The sequence below is a fragment of the Mustela lutreola genome, chromosome 1, assembly GCF_030435805.1.
Source record: "Mustela lutreola isolate mMusLut2 chromosome 1, mMusLut2.pri, whole genome shotgun sequence".
Lineage (NCBI taxonomy): Eukaryota > Metazoa > Chordata > Mammalia > Carnivora > Mustelidae > Mustela > Mustela lutreola.
Window position 1 is genome coordinate 180,305,275 of NC_081290.1, and position 23,844 is coordinate 180,329,118.

Genomic DNA, 23,844 nt, shown 5'->3' on the forward strand with positions numbered 1-23,844 from the left:
TATCAATTTTGCATCATGCTTTTGTGGTCTTGTGCTGTGTGTATCACATGGGTGTGTAGTGGTTGCAGCTTACTATAGAGAAACCTACTTAGATGGAAGCTTAATGTTCATAACTCTAGTTCTGAAATGTTATTTAGTTCAAATGCTAACCACATTTTTTTCTGTAAAATGAGGATTACATTACCCATAAAGAGGAGTGGAACATTGTTCCTCTTTACAAAGCATTGATGGTATGGAGTGGGGGAGAATGGGAAGGACTTGTGAGTCCACAAAGTAAAGAATGCAAAGCAGTATTTTCAGAATACTTCTGTGATAGACCCCTTTCTACAATGACTATCCAGAAGCTCAAATTACAAAATGGACTAAAATGGAACTGCTATGGTTTAGCTAGCTGTCTTACCTTAGACAGAGGAAATGCCATAACACTTGTCAAAACAGAGTTTTTAAAACGTATATATCTTTCCTTCCTCTCTCCCTGCCTTCCTTCCTTTCACTAGTTCACTACTTTATTCATCAATGAACATTTCTTTGGCATCTAAAGTGAGCCAGACATCACAAATAAGAATGAATAGGATAAATGTCATGAAATAAAACCAGAAGAAATGCAAGCGGGAATTATGAAAGAGCAAGGGAGCAGTGTCTGGTTAGGAGAGACATACCAGGCAGAGGTTCATAGAGAAAGTATTGTTTGATAATCAATGACCTCATAAAAAAGTACTTTAGTGTTTCACCTTAAGGACTGTCTCCCATCGCTGCACTAAAGGAAATAGGGGATAAGTAGCAGGGCTTTAAATAATCCCATTTCTGAGCGCCACATAAATTTTACTGTAGATTTTTAATTGCTAAAATTTAAATTGGTTAGTGTTTGAGAACTGAGTTATAGACATCTCTGCATCTAGTCAACAGTTTTAATATAAGCCTTAAAAGAGAAATTACCAATTAGAGATTAAATCCTTTTTTTTTATTCATTCATTTAGCAAATTCAGCAAAGCAGAGTGGGAGAAGAAAAGGATGGATAAAGCAATTGGGTGAGTGTGGGATTTCATATATAAAGATTGTCAGTCAGAACCTGAACCAGAAAAATAAATGCCCTAAGAATACTGTAAAATATGACAAAATGTCCTGATAAAAATCCAGTTGGACTTTTAAAAGACACTGTTCATATGTTTTTGGATTTATTTGTGGGATTCTATAGTACTACTTTCCCTTTGACCAGCTAACAATCTTTACAGAGCTCTAACTACATGGAAATGATTTTCCGAAATCCTCATTTAGAATTACAATTGGTAGGGGAGGGCTGCTCAGTTGGTTAAGCATCCGACTTTGTTCTCAGCTCTGGTCTTGATCTCAGGGTTATGAGTTCAGGCCCGGCATTGTGCTCCATGCTGGGTGTGGAGCCAACTTAAAAAAAAAAAGTGTATCTGATAGGGTTTTTTTTAAGGATTTTTATTAAGTATCAAGTTATTAGATTATAAATATACTTTATTAGTTTTTTTAATGCCCCATTTTATTAAAAAATATTTCTTAATAGAGAACTCCTTTTTTTTTTTTTTAAGTGTGCTGGACTTACATTACCCAGAGACTGAAGACATCAATTCCATTTAACTTTTGGTAGCCATGCAGAAGAGGTACTAGGAAATATACTCTGAATGTCAAGATACTTACTTAAATTCGGTCTCATTTTGAAAGTAAAATATGATTATGGAAAATGTAGAAAATATAGGAAAGGAAACCCAAAAAATCACCCCTATATTATTCCTCTAACTTAGCATAGTAACATTTGGTGGCACTTCATTTTCACCCTCTTTTTGTGCACATTTGTAAGCATATAATAAAACATAGCTTGTTTCATACATAATGTTTCCAATTTAAATAGTCTTTAGGAATACAGTACTTATTGGCTGTAATATACGAGATTACCGTAATTTATTTAACCAGTCATCTTTTTTTTTTTAAAGAATATCTGAATAGTTTCTATGTCTTTGCCATTATAAATACTGCTATAATGACTATCCTTGAGTATAAAGCTCTTCGTTTTAGATTTTGTTCTCTCATATATTTGGAAATGGAATTACCAAATCAAAGCATATGGACTCTTAATTCCCTTGGTTACATTACTGGCATTCTCAAGTTACAAGATTCAGGGTAAAGATTGGGTAGAAAGGGAATGGCACCCTACCACTCTGATAATTCTGCAGTAATTTAAAAATTAGGTGATTTTTAAATGCTTATGTGACACACAGTTGGTTTTGTGGTTTGTGCTTTGCAGGTATTCGTTTGCAATTGTGGGCATCAATATAACTGATCTGGCATATAATCTACTGGTGAGCGGAGCTCTAAAAACTCACTTCTACAACATTGCCCCAGAAGCTCCAACACTGTCTCATTTCCAGCAAACATTTTGTAAGTGTCCTATTGCTGAATTATCAATATAGTTTCTTTTTTTTTTTTTTTTTTTTAAGAGACAGGGTCTCGCTATGTTGCCCGGGAGGTCACCATATCAATATAGTTTCTATGGAACGTTCTCTGCATGGGGCAAAGCTGAGAGATCTTTGTGATTTGGCTGCGTGGGGATCTTTAAACTTCCCCTTTGGTTTTGATTTTGTTGTTTTCTCATTCTAATACCTAAAGTAATATTTTCAGGCACTGTGGATTTTTCTCTTTCCCAGCTCTTGCATGATATCCACTGTATCAGCTTCTGGCTTAGGTAGCTCTCTCCTTCTAATGCCGCATAGCATCGCACTTAAAAGAGTTCAGGTTCGGAAGACAGCCCGAGGTGACTCCCAGATCTATGTTTACCAGCCTCTCTAAGCCTCGCTTAAGTCAGGTATAAAGTGAGTCCTCTTCTCATAGAGTTGCTATGAAGATAAAGTGAGATAATGGATAAAAAGTTCTTATTAGCTCACTCCATAGTTAGTGTTCAGTGAACATTAGAAAGAGGAGATGCTGGTTTAGTGGGTGATACTGATGGCAGTGGGGCTGTCAATGGGATTACTTACCCTGCCACCGTGAGTACTGCTACAGAAGGAAGTATTAAGGAGGGGCATCCTTCAGGGTTACAGTTATACTGAGCTTTCAGAAGATAAAAACCGAGACTATATGACAGAGCCCTGGGATGGTATTTTCTATTCTTAGAATCCTAAAACCTGAATGTCACACCCTTATGGGCCACATACAGACTGGTTTGGAGGAACATCTAAAGATGTTCCAAGTCACCAGGCAACCCAGGCAATTTAAAGGAGAAATGTCATTTAAACCATGCTTCTTGCTCTGAGGGCCTTGTACCCAGGCTTTCTTAGAAATTTTCTAAGAAAATTTTAGTTTTTCTTCTCTTTTAAATTTTTCCAGCTCTTCTCTTCTGTTAATTTGCTGAGCAGGTCTGCAGTCTATGGTTAAGACACAGCTGTTCATCCCAAATCCACTGCAGGGGAATACTGGTCCCCACTTCATTTTTACAATGTGACAGAGTAAACGGCAATTTCTTTTCTCTAAACTCCTAACTAATAGTGATTATGTTACCTAGGATTTTGTCTTTTTTAGTGTCTGCTTCATCAGGACTTCTAGCTAGAAAGGGCACAGTCAATGCGTGCGTTATGCTCCTTTAGAAACTTCACTGAAGTTAACATAAAGGCTTTTTCCAAGAAATGATAAACCCACAAGGACAGGAAAAATCAGGAATGAGGCAGGAAAAACTTCATTTTGAAAGGTGGAAAACAGATGAAGTGATAACTGATTTAGCAGTCCAGAGAAAGCAAATCCCAAATAGGTAGTGTGGAAATGTGACCTGATTTATTCCATGGGAGCTCCCAAAAGTTTCAGGAATTGGCAGCATTGGGTGTCTCTGGAAATAGGGGTGAAGGCAGGATCAAAAACAGCAAGACTGCTTGAAAGTGTCTTAAGAAACTCTTAGAGGCCCAAATCCCCTTCCCTAGGACACAGCTTTTGTCCTTCCCTGCCCCACAGGAGAGGCTGGTGGATTATTCTTTAGAGCTAAAGGGTCTCCTCTGATCTAAGGACAATCAGGTACAGGTACTGGTGAACCACACTGGAAGTGATGAAGGGGACTGAGTTGTGCAAGCGGCTTCTCCTTCCCCATTCCTCTAACTTCAGCAGCCAGTCATGAGAATGACAGGGCCTTCTCTGGGTTGCCTGAGCAGCCCAACAGAAAAGAGCTTAAGATGCTGACCTCTGGGTCTCCCCAGTGGAACAGCCCAGCCATATCACTCTACAGTCATGCTCACACCCAAAAAGCCCTCCCACATGCACAGAACTTTTAGTCCCTGACTTTTTATTTAGTAAAAAATATTAAGACAGCCAAGGATTATCAGATGTCTCAGTGTTAAAAACATGTCCTCAAATTCTTTGACAATCCTCCCATTAAGAGGTAGGGTTTGTTCCTCTTATCCCCTGTATCTGGGCTGACCTGTCGGTTGGCCAGTAGAATATAGCAGAAATGACACTATGTGACTTGCAAAACTACATTAGAAAAGGGTTTTGCCTTGTTCTCAGAGACTGAGCTGCTTTTGAAGGCATGAGCCACCATGTAACGAACGAACTGATCTCTACATGTTATAAGGAAGTCTAGGATATATGGAGAAACCATACATAAGTGATCTCACTGACAGCTCCAGATGAGGCCATAGCCAACAGCTAGTGTCCCCACAGACATGTGAGTGAAGATACCTTCAAGTGATTTGTGCCACCAGATATCACCACCACACCCTTCAGGCCTTCCCAGTTAGACTTCAGACATTGTGGAACCATCCCTCCTATTCCCTTTCTGAATTCCCAGTCCACTGAATTCATGAGTGTATTAAATGGTTGTTTTAAGCCACTGGATTTTGGAATAATTTCATAAGCAATACTAGATAACAAGAACAGTAATGAAAGCCTCAAGCATGAAAGAGAGTCCAAAACAGCAGAAATAAAGCCACTAGAAGAAAATAGAAACTATGCAGGGAGAGGAAAACTTCAAAACTATGTATCATTAGTACCTGCAAGGAATTAAGAAAAGAAATTGTAATTAGGAAACAAGAACAAGGTGCCAGAGAAAGAACATTCAGAAGATAAAAGAGTGTTCTTAGAAATTAAAAATCAGAGAGCAAAAATGAAAGTGCCAACAGGGATTAGAAGATAAAGCTGAAAACACTCCCAGAAAGTGGAACAAAAAGTATAGATGAAAAATAGAAAATAAAAGTCAAGATATTAAAGGACCATTTTAGAAGTCTTATATATGAATAATGGAATTTCCAGAGAAAGGAACAATGACACTAAAGGGAATCAAAGAAATAAATCAAGAAAAATTTCCAGAACTAAAGGATGAGTTTTCATAATAAAAAAAAACCCCAGCATAATAGAGATTAAAATATATTCATTTTTTATAACATATATTTTTTATAAACATATATTTTTATCCCCAGGTCTGTGAATCACCAGGTTTACACACTTCACAGCACTCACCAAATCACATACCCTCCCCAATGTCCATAATATATTCATACTAAGGTCCCTGTCACTGTGAAATTTTATGACACCAGAGAGAGATGATTCTAAAAATTTCCAAAGCTGCCACATGATGGGTTGGGAATCAAGGTGACACTGGAATTCTCAACAGCAACCTCTTCTGGAATACTCTAGAAGAGAGTGGAATAATGTCTTCAAAAATTTAAGAGAATTTTTTTAAAATCTAAGGGCATATGATTTCAATTTAGATTTCTATACCCAGGCGAACTTCCCAATTAAGTGTGAGAAAACAATAAAGACATATTTTAAATGCAAGGTTTTAAACATTTTATCTCCTTGTACCATTATTAGGAAGATCCTGAAGGATATGTTTTCACAAAGAGAGTAATCCTGAAAGAATAAATGGGGTCCAGAGAGCAGGAAATCTATTACAGGAACCAAGTGTAGAGAATCGTCAAGGATGAAAAGGGTGCTCTCTGTGCAGCAGGATAAGAATAATAAATCTAGATTGTAACAGGTCAGAAGGCTCTGGGAGAGACTCTTTGAAGAATATGAAACTGATGGAACATCTACTGTGTGGGAATACACTGCAAAGATGCTAGCATAGGTTAGAGTTCAGTGGGTGGAAACTAAGCAAATATAAACAGAGGGCAGCTGATAATACTACACAAAGAAAATTGTTAGAAAACATGTGATAATGGTTGGAATGGGTGAAAGGGAGCTACGTCTTCATCTTACAAAGCTAGTCCAGAATATCAAGCAATGGCAATTGTGTTATATAAAGCTATATATAATCAAATCTAATCAAAAGAATCAGTACAAGAATTGATATGTTCCTTCAGGGAAGCAGTAATTAAGGTAGGAGGTGCTGCTGGTTTTGTGGGTTTTTTTGTAAGAAGCCTTGTTAAACTATGAGACTAAACTATGTGCATGAATAACGTAGATAAAAACAAAGCAAATTTAACAATACATATACTTTATAACTTGTTAATAATGGAAAATTAAAGTCCCTGAATTGATAGGCCTTCAAGACAACCGTAGCCCAAATGAGTAGCATGCAATAGGGTTACTATTTCCCACGGCCCTCACCAGGTTTTAGAAAGAGCAGCAATCCCCCTGTGAACTGGGGTATAAGCAGAGGGACTCGTGCCTCTCCAGAGGAAGCAAACTGTGCCCTGAATTTACTGTTCCTCTATCAGACATGATCAGTTCTGCACATTTCCTCTGTAATATTCTTGCAATTACCTGTGTCCTTGCTTATGTCTCTGCTGTCTACTAACTGAATGCAGTGAAGCAAAACCAAGATACATTCAAGCAACAAATACACTGCAGGCTTGGGCTGGAAAGCCAAATTAGTATTCTAAACAGGTATTTCATCTAGGTGAAGAAATAGAAGAAAATAATAGCTCTATCATTCTGACTTTATAGTATTATTCAGTGAAAACTGCACTGCCAAGGCGGTATGCTACAAAAACTGCATTCAATATAAAGCCCCACTGAACATACAGTTCCATTCAGTTCCACTGAAATGAAGTAAGGCTGGGTGTAGTGAGCACAAGGAAAATATAATGATCAGAGGAAGAAGAAAAAGAATCATCTTTCCTTTGACCTTCAGAAGAAGGGGCTATTCAGTAAGAATAAGATCCAGAGAAAGAGAATACACTAGGAAAGGCAGTAGGTAAAGTGGTGAGAAGGAGCTGATTTCTAGTTCTCCCTTCCAGCTTCCGGCTATATTGTGTAACTGTATACACTATTCAGATATTTTTTTCTAAGCCCAATGTTCTCGTCTGTTAAATGAAGATATATGTGCACTACCCACTCTACAAAGCTGTTGTAAGAATTAAGCGACTGTAAGCAACAGCCTGGCCTCACTTTTCTCTCTCTACTTTCCATGCCATTTTGTTAGCTTCCTTAGGCTACTACATCATTAGCTGAAATTGTCTCCCTGGGTGTCCCTCCTCAGAGACAGAGAACTGGGGAGCACAGGAACTGTACCTTTTTTCTTGTATCTGCACTTTTGTTAACTGGCAGGTAAGCCAGCTGATCAATCAACCAAGTGGATAAGTGAACACTCTGTAATGTTATAAAAATGAGTGGAGATTTATAATTATAATATGTACCCTGGAAACCAAGCCACCATTTCTGCATTTTGATTAAAATCACATTATACAATCTCTATTTTCCCAGTGTGATAGCGAGAATCAGCAAGCTTGTACTTCACTTTTGTACCCTGAGATCCTGAGAAAGGATCCTGAGAATAGTGTCAAATTTTTAACCACCCCATTTCTAGTCTTATCCTTGCCTGCCTTTTGTTTTTTTCTTGCTTTTTAAGCCTTTCTAAATGTTTTTCTGTAATTGCATGTAAGGTAGAAAAATGGAGACACCAAATGGATCTGCATTCTTCTAACACTGTACCACAGTAGATCACCTTTAGAATGAGTTGCCAATGCACAAGCATACTGTGGAAGAGTGACCATTTATATATAAGATGCAAAAGTAAATTCCTCATTAAAAGATAATTTTCACAGTGCCTGTTCATTATGGGTAAAGACCTTAATCACTCATGAGATAATAATGGGATTCTAATTCACCATGTATGATTTTAATTCATAGTATTAGAAGCCCGACTCTATATACAAAACATTTCAAGTGTGTTTATTTGAGCTTAGAGGCCAAGTCAGGAAAATTATGTATTTTATGTAGCTCTGGAAGGAGAAATTGTAAGTGGTCATAGATTTTACTTAAAACCATAAAAAATGTAATATTTAGGAAAAAGCCAAGGGAACTTAAAAAGAGGGCATCTTTTAGAACAATGGATCTTAAATTTTAGTGGCCTGAGATTCATTTTACTGCACTGCAGCTGAATCTGGGTTGGGAGGTCTGGACACTCAGAAAGTACGCCACAGCATTTGTGGGATACTTTAGAAGTTTGCACAGTCACTGAAATGGACAGATGACTGAATTCTTTTGGTTGAATAAGGTGCTGAGATTAGAGGAAACTACTTCCTCTTGGTGTGCACTAAACCCCAAATAACAGTAAGTAGACTCCCAGTCACGGCACATGAGAAATGGTGAGGAGAAACAGGGATGCTTAAACTGGAAAAGGTAGAAGCTCAGGGCATAAGAGATATTTCAGTTACCTGAGTTGGAAAAGGACTGAATTTGTTCCAAGAAATACAGGATAAAAGATTTTGGCCCAGTGTGAGGAAAAACCCTTGAAGAATCAGGTTCTTCACATCCATGGCACAGGCTAATGTCAGTATTATCACCAGAAGAGCTCAAGGCTGGATGCTGCCTCCGGGACTCCCAACACCAGACAGAGCAGAGATGGACTGGACAGCCCCTGGGATTGCTGATACCTGTGATCTGGGGCTTCCTTGAAGTTCCCTGACGTTTCCCTGATGGTACCCATAACAGTAGCAATGGGCCCTGGGGTGTGGCCCAGAGGCATGTGAGTGAGGGTTGCTGTAAGTCCCCATCAAGAGATATTAAAAACAGACACATCAGTTAATATGCTTAGAGGGCCCAAAGATAATCCAATCCTTAAAAAAATGCAATGGTCACATACTGCATGGAGCACTGGGTATGGTGCATAAACAATGAATTCTGTTATGCTGAAAAGAAATTAATTTTAAAAAATGCAATGGTCAAACCCCCATAAAAGTAAAATAAGTTTTCTCTCTCCTTACTACCTTTCTTTCTATAGTTATAGAGACCATATACTTAAACATGTAAAGCATATTTAACAGTGTATTTAACCAGGTATGTTTGTGGAAGTAGATCAGTATCTGGAAGTGTGTTGGGGGTGGGAAGGAATTTCACTTCTAATTCTGTATTACAGTGAGACATGGTAAGGAATTTTTTAAACATGTTTATGGACCTATGTTAAAAGCTTTCTCATGAGTAGCTAATAGAAAAACAAATGGGGTTTTTCTGGTTTTTTTGGTGTTTTTACTATTAGAATTGAGAATGTTTGCTCCCAAATTCTCTCCCCATGCCCCTTATCATTTCTGCTGCTCACTCCTTCCTGTGGAGGTGGAAGAGCTAGGATTCAAACCAGGTTTCCAGCTTCAGAATCCATCTCCTATATTCTGCTCCTTCTAACGCTAAAACCAAGAAAAGCTTCTGTAATGTTCGGTTTTTTAAACTAAGATTATTTCCTTAAATGTTTTGTTCTAACATATAATGAGACACCTGAACTTGTAATAGGTTTAGTACATACAAATATCTATTACTGTGTTTTTTAAAACCTAGTCACATTTCAATTCTGAATGTGTGGGGGGGAGGGTATAGAGTGGGGAAACAGAACACAGTGAAAAAATTCAAATACTTAACATTTATTCCAAAAATGTTTCCAATCCAGATCATTCATTGATAACACTTTTGAGACACAGAAGTATTTGAATATGACATTATGCTTCAGAGCAAGAAGGTCTTATTAACAATTTCATGTAGTTTATTGACCAGTCTGTGTTGTTCAGAGTTGATTTACAATTTGTATTGTCTCATAATAAACTGTCAGAATGCATTTGTTTGATTTGTCAGAGTAACTTAAAACTTTACTTAAATCAAATATCAAGAAGGAAAAAAAGCTGAGTGGAGTAATTTTGAAAAATCAGACCATTATGTTAATTTAATCAGGAGGGGAAGGATGAAGTAGTCACTGTTGGCCTTTCAGATTATGTTCCAGATGTGATCCATATTCAAAAGATGGCGGGACTGATTTGTCTTCCTGGGAAGAGTGACAATAATTCCAAGACCAGTTGCAAAAATCTGCACATTGGTAGCGTCTACTGCACTAGTTTTAAAGAATAAACTTTAACAGTAGTATTTGATGCATTTTGATCTCTTCTTTGAGCTCCGTGGTTGCTGTCATTTGGTCTGACATCTCTTTCAGCATTCAGTGATTTTTGAATGTGATTAAGGACTTCTTTTTCCTCCTGCATTCTTCCTGCATTCTTACCACTGTCTTATCTCTACCAGGCTATTTGATGCATGAGTTTCATAAGTTTTGGATTGAAGAGGACCCCATGGACATAATGGAATTCAATCGTGTGCGGGAGAAATTCCGCAAGAGGATCATAAGACAGCTGCAGAACCCAGACATGGCACTGTGCCCACACTTTGCTGCCTCAGAAGGTTTAATCAACATGTAGTCACCCACGCTGGTTTTAACAGATACCCCGGAACACTGCCTCATTGTCGTGTTAGATCCCTGCTTAGGTCCCAGCTCACACACTGAATGCACAGTGATTGTATGCATGCCTTTTGGTACAGTATTTTCATCTCTTGGTCATAATTACCAGATCCACAGATACCACTATTTGGAGGATCTGTCATCCAGTGACTGTTCATATTGTGGCATTATGCAGTGTTACATTTGCCTTGACACCCAGGTATGGAGAGAGTTTTCTATTTTTTTAGATCGTTTTCCTCCCCCTCATAATTCAGCATTGAAGAACTGTATTTCTCTAGCTGTATTTTGTATGTAAGAGATTTAGATGAATCTTGTTCTGTGAAAGCCTTTTAATTTATTGTTCTGTTACATGACTACTGCTGCTAGCTCTTCAGGCCAGGTTTACGCTTGGATCTCATTCCACTAAAGTATATGACTTTCAAATAATGAAGACAGACAGACACACGATAAGCCAAACCATTCCTGCAAACACAGCCCCGCTTCATGAAAATGTAACGAGGCTTACACGAAGCAGATTTAGGTAGGTGCTGTTTTTGTTTGAAGAACCACAGAATTACATTGTATCCTTCCCCAGCTGCAACTGTGTCATAGTCATATGGACACCAAATTATTGTATTCCCATATTTTTACTGGCTTGGATGCCTAAATAAGTTTATGATGCTTGGAGCCTCAGAAAAGAAGTATGCATACTTCAAGCTGCAAAAGGTTTTTCACTGCCTGCCTCTTGCTGAACTCAGAGTTATACCCTGGCACTGTTCTGATCCAAGCATCTTTGCTTGGGGAACCCAGTGCTGACTGGCTTGTTTTCAATGTCAAGAGGTTACATCAAAAAACAATTTGCAAGAAAATGTGTTGCAAGAGAGGGACCTAAACTGTGTCCTTCTGTAATATTTCTTGAAAATAATGACCTTGTCTTGTGTCAGTGAAAAAAGTAAATTGCTTGGAAGGGGAAAAACATCAAATCATTCCAGAACTGCTAAAAATCATTTTAAAAACCATGATTTAGTTTGGAATTATGACTGTAGTTTGTTGAATAGTATTTACCATGGCATTTCATACCCATGGTATTTTATACCTTCTGACTATCAATTTTAGTATTATTAGACATTTGTGTAATCAGTTGCTTACTAAAATGAAGTCTGAGTACTGCCTAACTGTCATTATATGAATAAATTATATGTCATCCTACTGTAACGTATAGTGGATTTCATTTTAATATTTTTGTGCTTGTACAGCTTCTGAAAATGCAAATATGTGAGTGGATAGAATGTCAAAGACAGACAACCTAGAGCTGAATATAAATCATGCCATCATTCAGAGTAACCAGGTGTAAATTAGAGTGTGTCATGTCTGAGAGACTTCTTCTATTTAATCTTGAGGCCTGATGGTGCTTTAATGAAAGAATAAGATTCAGCTTCCTCTTTGTAACTTCCTATAAAGCCTGGTTTGTCTGAGAGACAACTGATAAAGGCAAGTCCCTTCTAGCTCCTCCGGGACTGTGCTATACTTTCTCTCTCAGCTGCATACCAGGTAGCAGCGTTTTGCACTGTGTCTAGTACAGCCCTGTGCCCTTCGACAGAATGGAGAAGGGAAGGAGTTGATGAACACGTCATGTGTATCGTGAGGAGTGACAAGAATATAGATTCCTCTCCAGGGTGAGAACGTGTGGACCTGCCAAACGGCCAGTCCTGGGAGCTGTGAGTGTGCCCTGCGCAGTCAGTACAGCCTCTGTCAGCCGTATGCGCACCCTGTCTCCTTCTATCCGCCACGGCCCCGTGTCACTGACGTGGCTTGATAGTATGTGACGTTTACACCAGCTCACGTCTCTTCTGCTCAGGTAGAGACAGTTGATGGTAACAAAGCTGAGAGTTTTCCCTCCCAGCTCCTTGCATCTCTCCCTGTTGTATCCTAACATGGCTGCACAATTTTAGGACGAACAAACTGCCAGCTCCATCTAGTTCTGAGTATTATTAGACTTCGTGTTCACACCTCTTTGTGAAAGATGTGTTCTACCCAGTAACATGAAGTGAGGTGAGAAAAAGAAGAGGAGAAGGTTTCAAAAGCAAAAAAAAAATGTGTAATGTGTATGTGTTTTCCCCTTGAGCATTCTTAGCTTGCTTATCTTTATTCCACGGAACAAGTGTTGACCACTTAAAATGTAAATTATGTGGTAGGGCTCTTACAAGTTTTCCAAAATACTGCTTGCTATGATAAAAACACAATCCTATATATGCTACAGAAAGAAAACTCTTTGAAGCAGCATTTTTGAAAATTATGACTTGCATTTGACTTTCCTTATCACAGTTCTTATTATTGTAACAGAAAAAGTTTTTGTCTGATAACTGACCATCTTTTCCATTTAAAACTTAAATATATACCTATTTCAAAAGGTAGGATGACCTTACAATATATCTTCCGAGGCTCAAGACTTTTAAGAGAAAAAGAGGATACTGTTACTAATTTCTTTAGAACAACAGTGTGAACTGGGACAGTATAAGTAAACTGAAATGTTAGGTGCCTGAGAGAGACCAAGGAACAGACATAAGTAGGCACCGTCTACCCACAGCTCGGACTCATGCGACCTGATTTATTCAAATTGAAGCCTCTGGCAGAAGTACATCACAGGGATACAGACACTTTGATATCTAAGATACTACCCAACATCTTAAAGACCCATAAGAGGCACAAGCTTTATCTGAGAAGCTCACATGAATAGACTAGGCTTATTTATAGAAAGTCAGCATCAAGAAACAAAACCCAGCAATCAAACTCCATGGCCCTAAATTATCTTCATCTGTGAACAGATGGGGCCAGAACCAAACTGAAGAAATATCAGGGGCAGACCAGAGTTGGGGAAATGTGGGGATCAGGCATGAGAAACAGAAGGAAAAGGGGACAGGAAAAAAAAGTGTCAGCTAGGCCCATAACCATACCTAGGAAACTTTGAGCCTCAGTGACATACTGTATCAAAGTAATGCCTCCAACTCTTCAGGGAGCTTAAAGTAACTGCTATAATCTGGAAATAAAATGGCAGAAAAGCAGAATCAAGTACAACATCAAGTCCTAGAATGACGCAGGTCCTAGTATGGAGTCCATTTCAAGACTGAACTGTAGTGAGTGCTGATGCTATGTGCCAGGACCATGCTAGCCTTTATTTGCATTAGTTCATCTCCCCAAAAGCATACAAAGTGAAATTGCTTCCTTTGTTTTTCAGACAAACAGGCTTATAGAGTCAAATATATTTTCACACGTCTCAAGAGAGAGAGATATCACCTCACACAGCAAAATCTTGGTGAGGACGTGAAGAAAAGGGAACCTGGGTACACAATGGGTGGGAATGCAAACTCGTGTAGCTACTCTGGAAAACAGTGTGGAGGATCCTCAAAAAATTAAAAATAGAGCTATTCTATGATCCAGCAATTCCATTTCTGGGTATTTATTCAAAGGAAATGAAAGCACTAACTCAAAAAGGTATCTGCAACCCCAACTTTACTACAGCATTACTTAAAATACTTAAAATAGCCAAGACATGAAAACAACTCAACTGTTCATCAAATGATGAAATATATATATATATGCCATGTTTTCTTATTCATATATTTTACATACACAAACATGCATGCATGTGTGTGTGCGCACACACACACACACACACACACACAGGAATATTATTCAGCCATAAAAAAGAAGGAAATTCTGGGATGCCTGGGTGGCTCAGTTGGTTAAGCAGCTGCCTTTGGCTCAGGTCATGATCTCAGCGTCCTGGGATCGAGTCCCACATCGGGCTCCTTGCTCAGCAGGGAGCCTGCTTCTCCCTCTGCCTCTGCCTGCCATTCTGTCTGCCTGTGCTTGCTCTCTCCCCCTCTCTCTCTCTGATAAATAAATAAAAAATCTTAAAAAAAAAAAAAAGAAGAAGGAAATTCTGATATTTGTGACAACATGGATGGAACCTGAGGACATTATGCTAAGTGAAATAAGTCAAAGAAAGGCAAATACCTTATGATCTCACTTACATGCAGAATCTAAAAAACAAAACAAAACAAAACAACCCTGAACTCACAGATACAGATACAGATACAGATACAGATACAGATACATATTGTGGTTGCCAGAGCAGGTGGTAGAGGCTGGGTGAAATGGGTAAAGGTGGTCAAGAAGTACAAAAAAGAAGTAGTAAATGGCACAGCTAGATCTTGAATCCCTTAAGCCCTGACTTTTAATCATCATGTTGCTCCCTAACTGGAATTGTTCTCTACTGCTCAGGGTGGATTATAAACTTAAGTACATAACCTATCCTGCAAGTGATGATATATATACAAATAACAGTTCTTGCTCAGGTGTCTTTAGGATGAATTCATACATTGCAGATCACAAATGCTGTCATACTGTCCCTCAGGAATTTCCCCATTTTTGGTTAGAATTTCTTCCTTGATACACAAAGAACAATTTTGATAGGATTGTGAGCTCTCTCTCCTAATCTGTCTCTCCCCTGAGAGTCCTGGAAGCCAGGACACCACCTCCAGTCTCCGCTGTGGGAAGCTTCAGTGAGGTTCCTCCGTGGTCCTGTTGAGCCTGGGCTGCAATATGCTCACATAGATGCTTAGGACAGAGGGCAGGGCAAAGTTACAAAAAATAAAATCCTGACTCAGTGCCTTCCTATTATTTTATGTTACATACCTGGCACTGTGGTTGGATTTGCAAAGGGGCTATAGATGAAAAGTTTATGGTGGGGCGCCTGGCTGGTTCAGCTGGGTAAGCGTCCAGCTCTTGGTTTTGGCTCAGGTCATGATCTCAGGATCATGAGATCAAAACCCACGTCTGGCTCTGCACTCAGCAAGGAGTCTGCCTGAGATTCTCTCTCTTCCTCTGCCACTCCCCCTACTCGTGTAGGCGTGCTCTCTCTATCTCTGTCTCAAATAAATGTTTATAGCAATGAGAAAAGTGTGGCACAGAGAAGAGAAAGCTGAGATATAGCTTGTAAAGCAACAGCTGAACCCTCTCCATCATGCAAGGTGGGTTAAGGGAGGTCCCTTAAGACTGCCACCTACCATAACAATAGTTCAGATGCATTACACAGCATCGCAAGACTTTATTAGGGACATTTCTAAATCAAGGATTAGCAAGAGGAAAGAATATATGAGTATGTTCCATGTCCCAAGGCATACCAAGGCCTGTGTGCTATGCCAGACACACTGTAGGTCTGAGTTCGGGTGAAGAACCCCAGGTTCCTGTTGCCCTTGCTTGCTTTAGGGCAAGCCTGAAAGCAACCATGGGGAGGTGGTGATCTGACAGGATCACTTAGTACCTAGGCAGTCTGGATCTGGCTGCCAGCCGTCCACCCCTGCAGACCATGGGGTGTGTAGGATGTTGCCCCTGGGAAGGAAATCTCTGGTCCTAATGGAAGGAGAGCATAGATACAACCCCTTCCGAAGGGAGAGAAAAGAGCCTTCAGGCACAGATAGTTGGGTCAAGGAGCCCAAAGAGAGCTTTTGAGTTCTTTTTTGACAAATCTCATCACATCACACCCATACACTTACATTTTAAATATATTAGCTCTTCTGCGCCAAGTGTGTAGCAATTAACATGGAAGAGGGACATCAGCAGCCTCTAGGTGTATGATACTAACAGTTACATAATCTGCATTTGGTTGAGTTTTTACTATTTCTGCAAAGTACAGCAGGAAAAAACTGGCAGTTAGAAGACCCATATTGCAGCATACCTGCTGCTAGCCTTCATTAGGTCAATGACTTGTCCTCTGTGACTTTGCTTTTATCATCCATAACAGAAAAATAATAATGACAGCTCCACTTCAGAGGATTATTGTCAAGAGTAAAAATCAAATAAGTTCTTATTAATCAAAGTGCTAGGGAAACTCCAAAGTACTGGTTAAAGACATGTTTAATTATGGTTAGTATTTATCCATTAGGTTTTTGGCTGTGAGATTACTCTAAAAGAAAATTAAGCTATAAAATATGTCCTTGTAGCCAGTGTCCCCCATTAATTCAATTCAGTAAATATTTATTGAGAACTCACTTTGTGCCAGGCATCTCGCCAAGACTGGGGATAAAATGGGACACAAGACAGTATCCTTGGTCTCACAGACCTCATTATCTAAATAGCGCCTTGCTTGTCAAATGTGGTCTTTGGGCCAGCAGCATGAGCACTGATAGAAATGAATCATTGCAGCCCCTCTCCAGACCTACTGAACAGGAATCATGTAACACTCTCCTCAGCTGGTTCATGTACACGTTTAAGTTTGACAAGCACTGCTCTAGAGGGTATCGATCCAGTCAGTCTCCACTGAAACCTGACAAAGCCTAAGCCTCAGCTGTTAATGGTTTAGAAATAAATCAAACATTCCCTTTGTTTTCCCACAACTTACTCTGGAAAACAAAGAAGGACTACATGTTCTGTTGTCATCTGCACACAAGTGCAGACAGGAGTCAACATGGAAAAGGAGGACCGTGACGGACAGGATGTCTGTGTCCCCTCAGCACACTGTGTTCCCTTCATACAATGAAAACCTAATCTCCACTGTGATGGTCTTAGGAGGTGAGGCCTTTGGGGATGATCAGGTCATAAGGATCCCTGGATAGGAGTAATATCCAGGGATATTCTCTTATAAGATTCTCTTATAAGAAGAGACATGAGAATCTCTTTTCTCTTTCTCTCTCTCTCATCCTCTCTCTCCCTGAGCACACGAGAGGATGGCCATCAGCAGACCAAGATGAGTGCCCTCACCAGACAATGGATCTGCTGACAGGTCATGATCTCAGGGTCCTGGGATCGAGCCCCCCATCGGGCTCTCTACTTAGCGGGGAGCCTGCTTCCTCCTCTCTCTCTGCCTGCCTCTCTGCCTGCTTGTCATCTCTCTGTGTCAAATAAATAAATAAAATCTTAAAAAAGAAAAAAATGGTTACCTTTGGATGGGAGAAGCTGTTTTTATTTTATACACATCTATATTTTCCAGATTTTCTTCCAGTATTTGTATGGTATTTATAATCCAAAGGAAGCAATAAATGTTTCCATGTAAATAACAATATAACACTGACAAAGAATAGCTCTGGAAATCTAAACATATGCACATATTCCTTGGCAGGAAAGAGGGGACAGTCTTAAATCACAGGCCCAGGTTGCCGAAGTAGTGAGAGCCAAGCCTAATAAATACTCCCAGTAAAAGCCTTGTCAGATGGCAGACCCCTGGGCTAGTCCTAGCCAGGAAGGATCCCTCCTTTCACAAAGCCATTACCTTGAGAGATTCTTATTATCTCACCGGCTCTGAGACCATTAGTATGTTGGTTTTTCCTCTTTAAAAAAAAATTTTGTCAGTAATAATTTCAGGCACTGAAGCAAAAATTCCAGACAGCACACCCTTTGCCAACACTTCATAAGTCTCTGAATAATGGCACCATGAATATTTATGTCTTGTTATTAGCACAGCTACAAGGAATGACAGTTTCAGCACCAAGTGACCATATTCGTTTTTATCTCACTGTTTGACCCTGAATATTCTTTATTTCTCCCACTCAGCAGCATCATACACCTTGCTACAGACTTGCATATGGTCCTGTTACATAGGTGGAATGCTCCTGGAAGAAAGACTCAGCTTTCTTTTCCTGTGCAACCAAAGAGCTAGGGAACCACGCACTCATCCATGTATCCATCAGCAGATACTCACTGAGGACCCTGTGCTGGGCTCCAGGACACAAAGCTGACATGCTCCATGCCTGCAGGTCAGGTCAGGAGACAGACAGGTCAACAGCCCATTACACCACAGTGAGGTGAGTGCAATGAATGGTTGGCACTGGATCGTAGGTACAGTGGCAGATAACACTACCGGGGACAACACGAACAAAGGCACCAAACTCAAAAGACCACAGTCTGGGCAGAGCATGACAAGCAGTTCAATGTTGTCAGAGAGCAGGGAGACGGGATAAGAATGGCCTCAAAGGCTGCGAGAAAAAGCTGGGACTTGAGGGTGAATTTAAGGATCAAAAGTAAAGGGGCAAGACTGATGGGACATTGGGAGTAGTCTAGGAAACAAAATTATGAGACCCCAAACTGGAACTGAGGGGGTGGGTATATGGAAGAGGAAACAGATTCAGAAACTACTAGAAAGATTAAATCAGAAAATATTGGTCCCTGATTAAAGGAGGAATACAGTATGCATTTGGATGAGTTGGAAGAGGAATATCAGGGTACAGGAGAAGGAGAAGGAGCCAAAACATAGAAAAATTTGCAGATTATTTTATGGAAATTTCATCTGTTTAAAACATGGTATCTTCCAATCCAGGTTCTTATTGTCTCTTTTCTTTTCTTTTTTTTTTTTTTTTAAGATTTTATTTATTTATTTGACAGAAATCACAAGTAGATGGAGAGGGAGGCAGAGAGAGAGAGGGAAGCAGGCTCCCTGCTGAGCAGAGAGCCCGATGCGGAACCCGATCCCAGGACCCTGAGATCACGACCCGAGCCGAAGGCAGCGGCCCAAACCACTGAGCCACCCAGGCGCCCCTTATTGTCTCTTTTCAATATTCAAATCTTCTTCTAGTCCCTCAATAACATTTCATCATTTTCTTCACTTAGGTCACTTATTTCTTCCTAGATGAATACATATCGATTTTTTATTTCCTTGTTGTTATTGTAAATGGGCTCTCTTTTTCATCATATTTTCTCATTAGTTGCATCAGTTAAGATTCACTTGGTTACGAATGACAGAAAATCCAACTCAAATTGATATAAACAAATAACAGTACACACATTGCGCACTTTTTATTGCTAGATACTGATCCAAGCACTTTGTATGTATTAACCTTCTAACTCAGTTAAATAAAGGGAGAAAATTTAAACGAAAAAAATGAGTCCTGTCTTCAAATACATTTGGACCTAGCAGCTCAAAAACTCTCACGAGGACTCAGTATGTCTCCATCTCTTGGCTCCACAGAGGCAATGAATGAAACAGCTTCCACACTGTCTAATTTGAGGGACAGGCCTGGCGAGGATTTAGGTGGAGGAGCCTGCTCCAGATAAAGACCTCACATTGAGTCTCGTCACTAGCCCAACTTGAGATGTGTATGCATCACAGCTACTAGAGGGAAGTGGTGCTTTGACTGACTAGATGTGGTCATGTGCCACTCTCCCAAAACTGTACACACTAAGAGTAGGGGAGGAGCCACTCAGTCTTAAACAAATCCTTTGCAAAAAGTAGGAACATGGAAGAAGATGGCAAAAAAAAAATAATAATAATAATAACCAATGGCATTTGTACTCCATTGGTCACTACTCCGATTACTATTATTCCTTTGGATTAAAACTATACACACACATATACATGCGCCTAAATAGTACATGTGTAATATACACATAACAAGCAACCAGCCTGGATAATTTCAAGGTTACTTTAACTGGGTATTGTATTAGAATGAATGTCCTAGTAGCCCCAATCTTTATGCTTCCATGACTCTGATTTCTCTGCTCTCTCCACTGACTCTGGACTCAGCCTGATGCCTCGCTTTTATCAATGGGACAATCTCAAACCTGATACAAACAGTCCTGAAAAAGAAACTTTAGGTTTCTTCCTCCACTCTTTGAACTTGGCCACCACCAGGAAGACAAGCTTGGGCTACCCTGCTAGAAGATCAAAACCCATGTGGAAGAAAGTCAAGATATCCTAGCTAAAGCTTTCCTAGACCCAACCAAACCCAGCCGACCTGCCCTCTAAGTGCAGATGCATGAGCAAACCCAGCCAAGATTAGCCAAGTTCAGCCCAGATCAGCAGAACCACCCCACCACAGACTCATGAGAAATAAAAATGCTTTTTGTTTTAAGCCATAAAGTTGTATAGTGATTTATAATGCAGCAATAGGTATCTGAAACAGATCTTCTCCATTTATGCCTAATAATATGAAAAACCCGACATATTAATGGGCTAGCTCTGCTCAGGAAGATAGCAGGAAAGAGACGGATACATGGCTGCTGCCTCAGTAGGTTGCTACACTGAACACACTAGCAGCCTGAGATCCCAGACAGCAGGGCCAAGAGTACTGAAAGGCAGAAGTAAGTTGTTAACAAAGGTGGTTTGCAAATCAGACCAAGTAAGTTTCAATTCACGCATTTTTTGATATACTATTAAATGATGTAGATAGAGGTCTAGGCCTTGAGGCAAAGGTAAAGGAGCTGGAACAAGGAGACACCGCTCATGAAATGAGAGCATAATGACCCTTGTGATATGACCAAATGCACGCAGGCGAGGTGTAGCCGACTGATATATAAATTGGAGAAGGAAAACAGCTGGCCCTAAGGTATAGGAAACTTGAAGGAAAGAAACTGCTCCAGATTTTCCCATGAAATGGGAAGAATATAATCCCTGGAAGTTTGGAAGCTTGCATAGTTTACTGATCTAAATCATGCTGCAAACCACAAAAAAAATCTGGAAGAATTTATTTCATTGTTTTTGTGCTAGAATAGAAAAAGCAGAGTTGACATCAGGAGTGAGTTTTGTTTCTGCTTGACCTTGAGCAAGTCACATAATGTCTTTGGGGTTTTTTTGGTTTGGGGTTTTTTTTAGGTTTGTTTATTTATTTTTAAGTATCTCTACATCCAACCCGGAGCTCAAGCACAGCCCAAGATCAAGAGTTGCACCCTCCACCAACTGAGCCAGCCAGGCACCCCAGAACATCTTTGGATCTTAGTTTTCTCATACATAAAATAAAGAAATTTAATGATCTCTAACCTTTCCTCTGTGTCTAAAAATTCTCCCCTCCTCACGCTCTCTCTCTTTCTCCTCCCACACTGTTATTCCCTCTCTTCTCTTCTTTCTCTCTACCTCCCGATATATAGCAAAAAATATAATTTCTGTCATATTTCATCCACCTTACCTTTGGTCCAAGAAGCAGCTCTTCTCCAGAGAGCTGGAAGAGGAGCAAAAAACCAAGCCAACTGTCAGGTCAGAGCTAAGGATGAGGGAGATATACATATCTGTTTCCAAGCATATGATGAAAAGAATAATTTCTTGGCTACCACCATTTTCCAGAAATTTCTCAAATCTTCCAACAGTAATAAGGACTCTTTTTTGACACTAGGAAAATAATCAAATGTCTTTTTCTCCTTGGAGCACTAACCTGTTTGATGACACAGGAAGTGGCAGCCAAGTATCAACTTTAATTGCTCTCTTAATACACGTAGTAGATAAGGTCATTGTTTAGCTTCCAATATGCATCTCCCTTCTAATAATACCCCAATTTTCTTGTGGAACTAATTTTCCTCCAGTGTGTGTTTTCTTAGAAGAAAATTTTTGGAAACCACTTTCCGTAACAGAAGATGAAGGGCTCAGATCCTCCTCCTGGCCCTGGGAGTAGGGGCCAGGAGTGATGCGAGTAACTAAGACTGACCAATAAGACACATCCTGAGGACTTAGAATTTGAGCCAGCTTCAGCTGAGTTAGGGTTGGGGATTATTCTTTTCAAATGTTGCTCACCACACAGTTCCTTCCCCAAAATGCCTACTGAGATTTCCATGGGTTTTTATGGGCTCTACATTTCCAAGCTGTTTGTTCAGCCTCCTGTTGTGTGAGTCCCCTAACAACCTACCAAAATTTCCCTTTAGCTGAAATTACTCTGAGTCAGTTTCTAGTATAGGAGACAGAGAAGCTTGATTGATGATGCAATAACATCCCGCCAAAACCAGTCTTAGGCATAAGTCAATGTTAGGCTCTCTTACTTCCTGTCCTTTTACACACTGTTTCCTGTGCTTCAGGCATTTTTCTTCCTTCAATAATAATAATAATAATTATTATTATTATTATTATTTTATTTATTTATTTGTTTGTTTGTTTATTTAAAATTCCAGATTAGGTCCTAAATATGAGACCTGAAACCATAAAAATCCTAAAAGAGAGCACAAGCAGGAATTTTTCTGTCACTGCCCATAGCAGTATTTTTCTAGATATGTCTCAGGGAAGGGAAACAAAAAAGAAAAAAGAAAAAAAAAACCACCTATTAGGACTACATCAAAATAAAAAGCTTTTTCACAGTGAAGGAACCAACAAGAAAACAAAAAGCAACCTACTGGATAGGAGAATATATTCACAAAATATATACCCAATAAGGGGTTAATATCCAAACTATATAAAGAACCTATACAACTCAACACCAAAAAAAACAATTTTAAAATGGACGGAGGACCTGAATAGACATTTTTCCAAAGAGGACATATAGATAGCCAACAAACACATAAAAAGATGTTCACTCATCATCAGGGAAATGCAAATCAAAACCACAATGAGGGTGGCGAGAGAGAGAGATTGTGATGGCGGCTGCGATTTTAGCTGAGAAGGTGCCGGTGGACAGCGCGGAGGAGAGGGAGCAGCCCCTGGCGGCTGCCGCAGAGCTGGCTGCCCAGAAGCGCGAACAGAGACTGCGCAAATTCCGGGAGTTGCACCTGAAGCGGAATGAAGCTCGTAAATTAAATCACCAGGAAGTTGTTGAAGAAGATAAAAGACTTAAGTTACCTGCTAACTGGGAAGCCAGAAAAGCTCGTCTAGAATGGGAGCTACAGGAAGAAGAAAAGAAGAAGGAATGTGCAGCTAGAGGGGAGGACTATGAGAAAGTGAAGCTGCTGGAGATCAGTGCAGAAGATGCAGAAAGATGGGAGAGGAAGAAGAGGAGGAAAAACCCTGACCTGGGGTTCTCAGATTATGCTGCTGCCCAGTTACGCCAGTATCATCGGCTGACCAAGCAGATCAAACCTGACATGGAAACCTATGAGAGACTGAGAGAAAAACATGGAGAAGAGTTTTTCCCAACATCCAACAGCCTTCTTCATGGAACACACGTGCCTTCCACAGAAGAGGTTGACAGGATGGTCATGGATCTGGAAAAACAAATTGAAAAACGAGACAAGTATAGCCGGAGACGTCCTTATAATGATGATGCAGACATCGACTACATTAATGAAAGGAATGCCAAATTCAACAAGAAGGCAGAAAGGTTCTATGGGAAATATACAGCTGAAATTAAACAGAATTTGGAAAGAGGAACAGCAGTCTAATCCCTTTAGAAACTGTTTTCAGAAGCTTGAGAATGCTGGGAAATTGAAGTTCTCTTCAGATTTCTACCAGGAAACCAGGACTCCTGTCTATTATGCCTTCCCACTCAGCATTTAGAAATAAATGCTTTTTCTTAAACGTA

General features: G+C 39.8%; 2 protein-coding genes across 3 annotated transcripts in view; both read left to right on the forward strand.

Moving 5' to 3' along the window:
* Nucleotides 1-11,854, forward strand: part of ELMOD1 (ELMO domain containing 1) — a 68,672-nt gene extending 56,818 nt beyond the window's left edge. For both annotated transcript variants that reach the window (XM_059179595.1, XM_059179596.1), the window contains 3 exons: nt 978-1,028; nt 2,270-2,403; nt 10,447-11,854. In XM_059179595.1, the coding sequence (XP_059035578.1) occupies nt 978-1,028; nt 2,270-2,403; nt 10,447-10,619 (358 nt within the window). In that variant the 3' untranslated portion in view covers nt 10,620-11,854. The remainder of the gene's footprint in view (nt 1-977; nt 1,029-2,269; nt 2,404-10,446) is intronic.
* Nucleotides 11,855-22,942: 11,088 nt separating this feature from the next.
* On the forward strand, nt 22,943-23,844 carry LOC131835243 (pre-mRNA-splicing factor SYF2). The gene has a single exon (XM_059179608.1). The coding sequence runs from the start codon at nt 22,964-22,966 to the stop codon at nt 23,702-23,704; it is 741 nt and encodes a 246-aa protein (XP_059035591.1). The 5' UTR covers nt 22,943-22,963; the 3' UTR covers nt 23,705-23,844.

Coding starts and splice junctions, on each gene's coding strand:
- LOC131835243 (XM_059179608.1), top strand. CDS start 22,964: ATGGCGGCTGCGATTTTAGCTGAGAAGGTGCCGGTGGACAGCGCGGAG.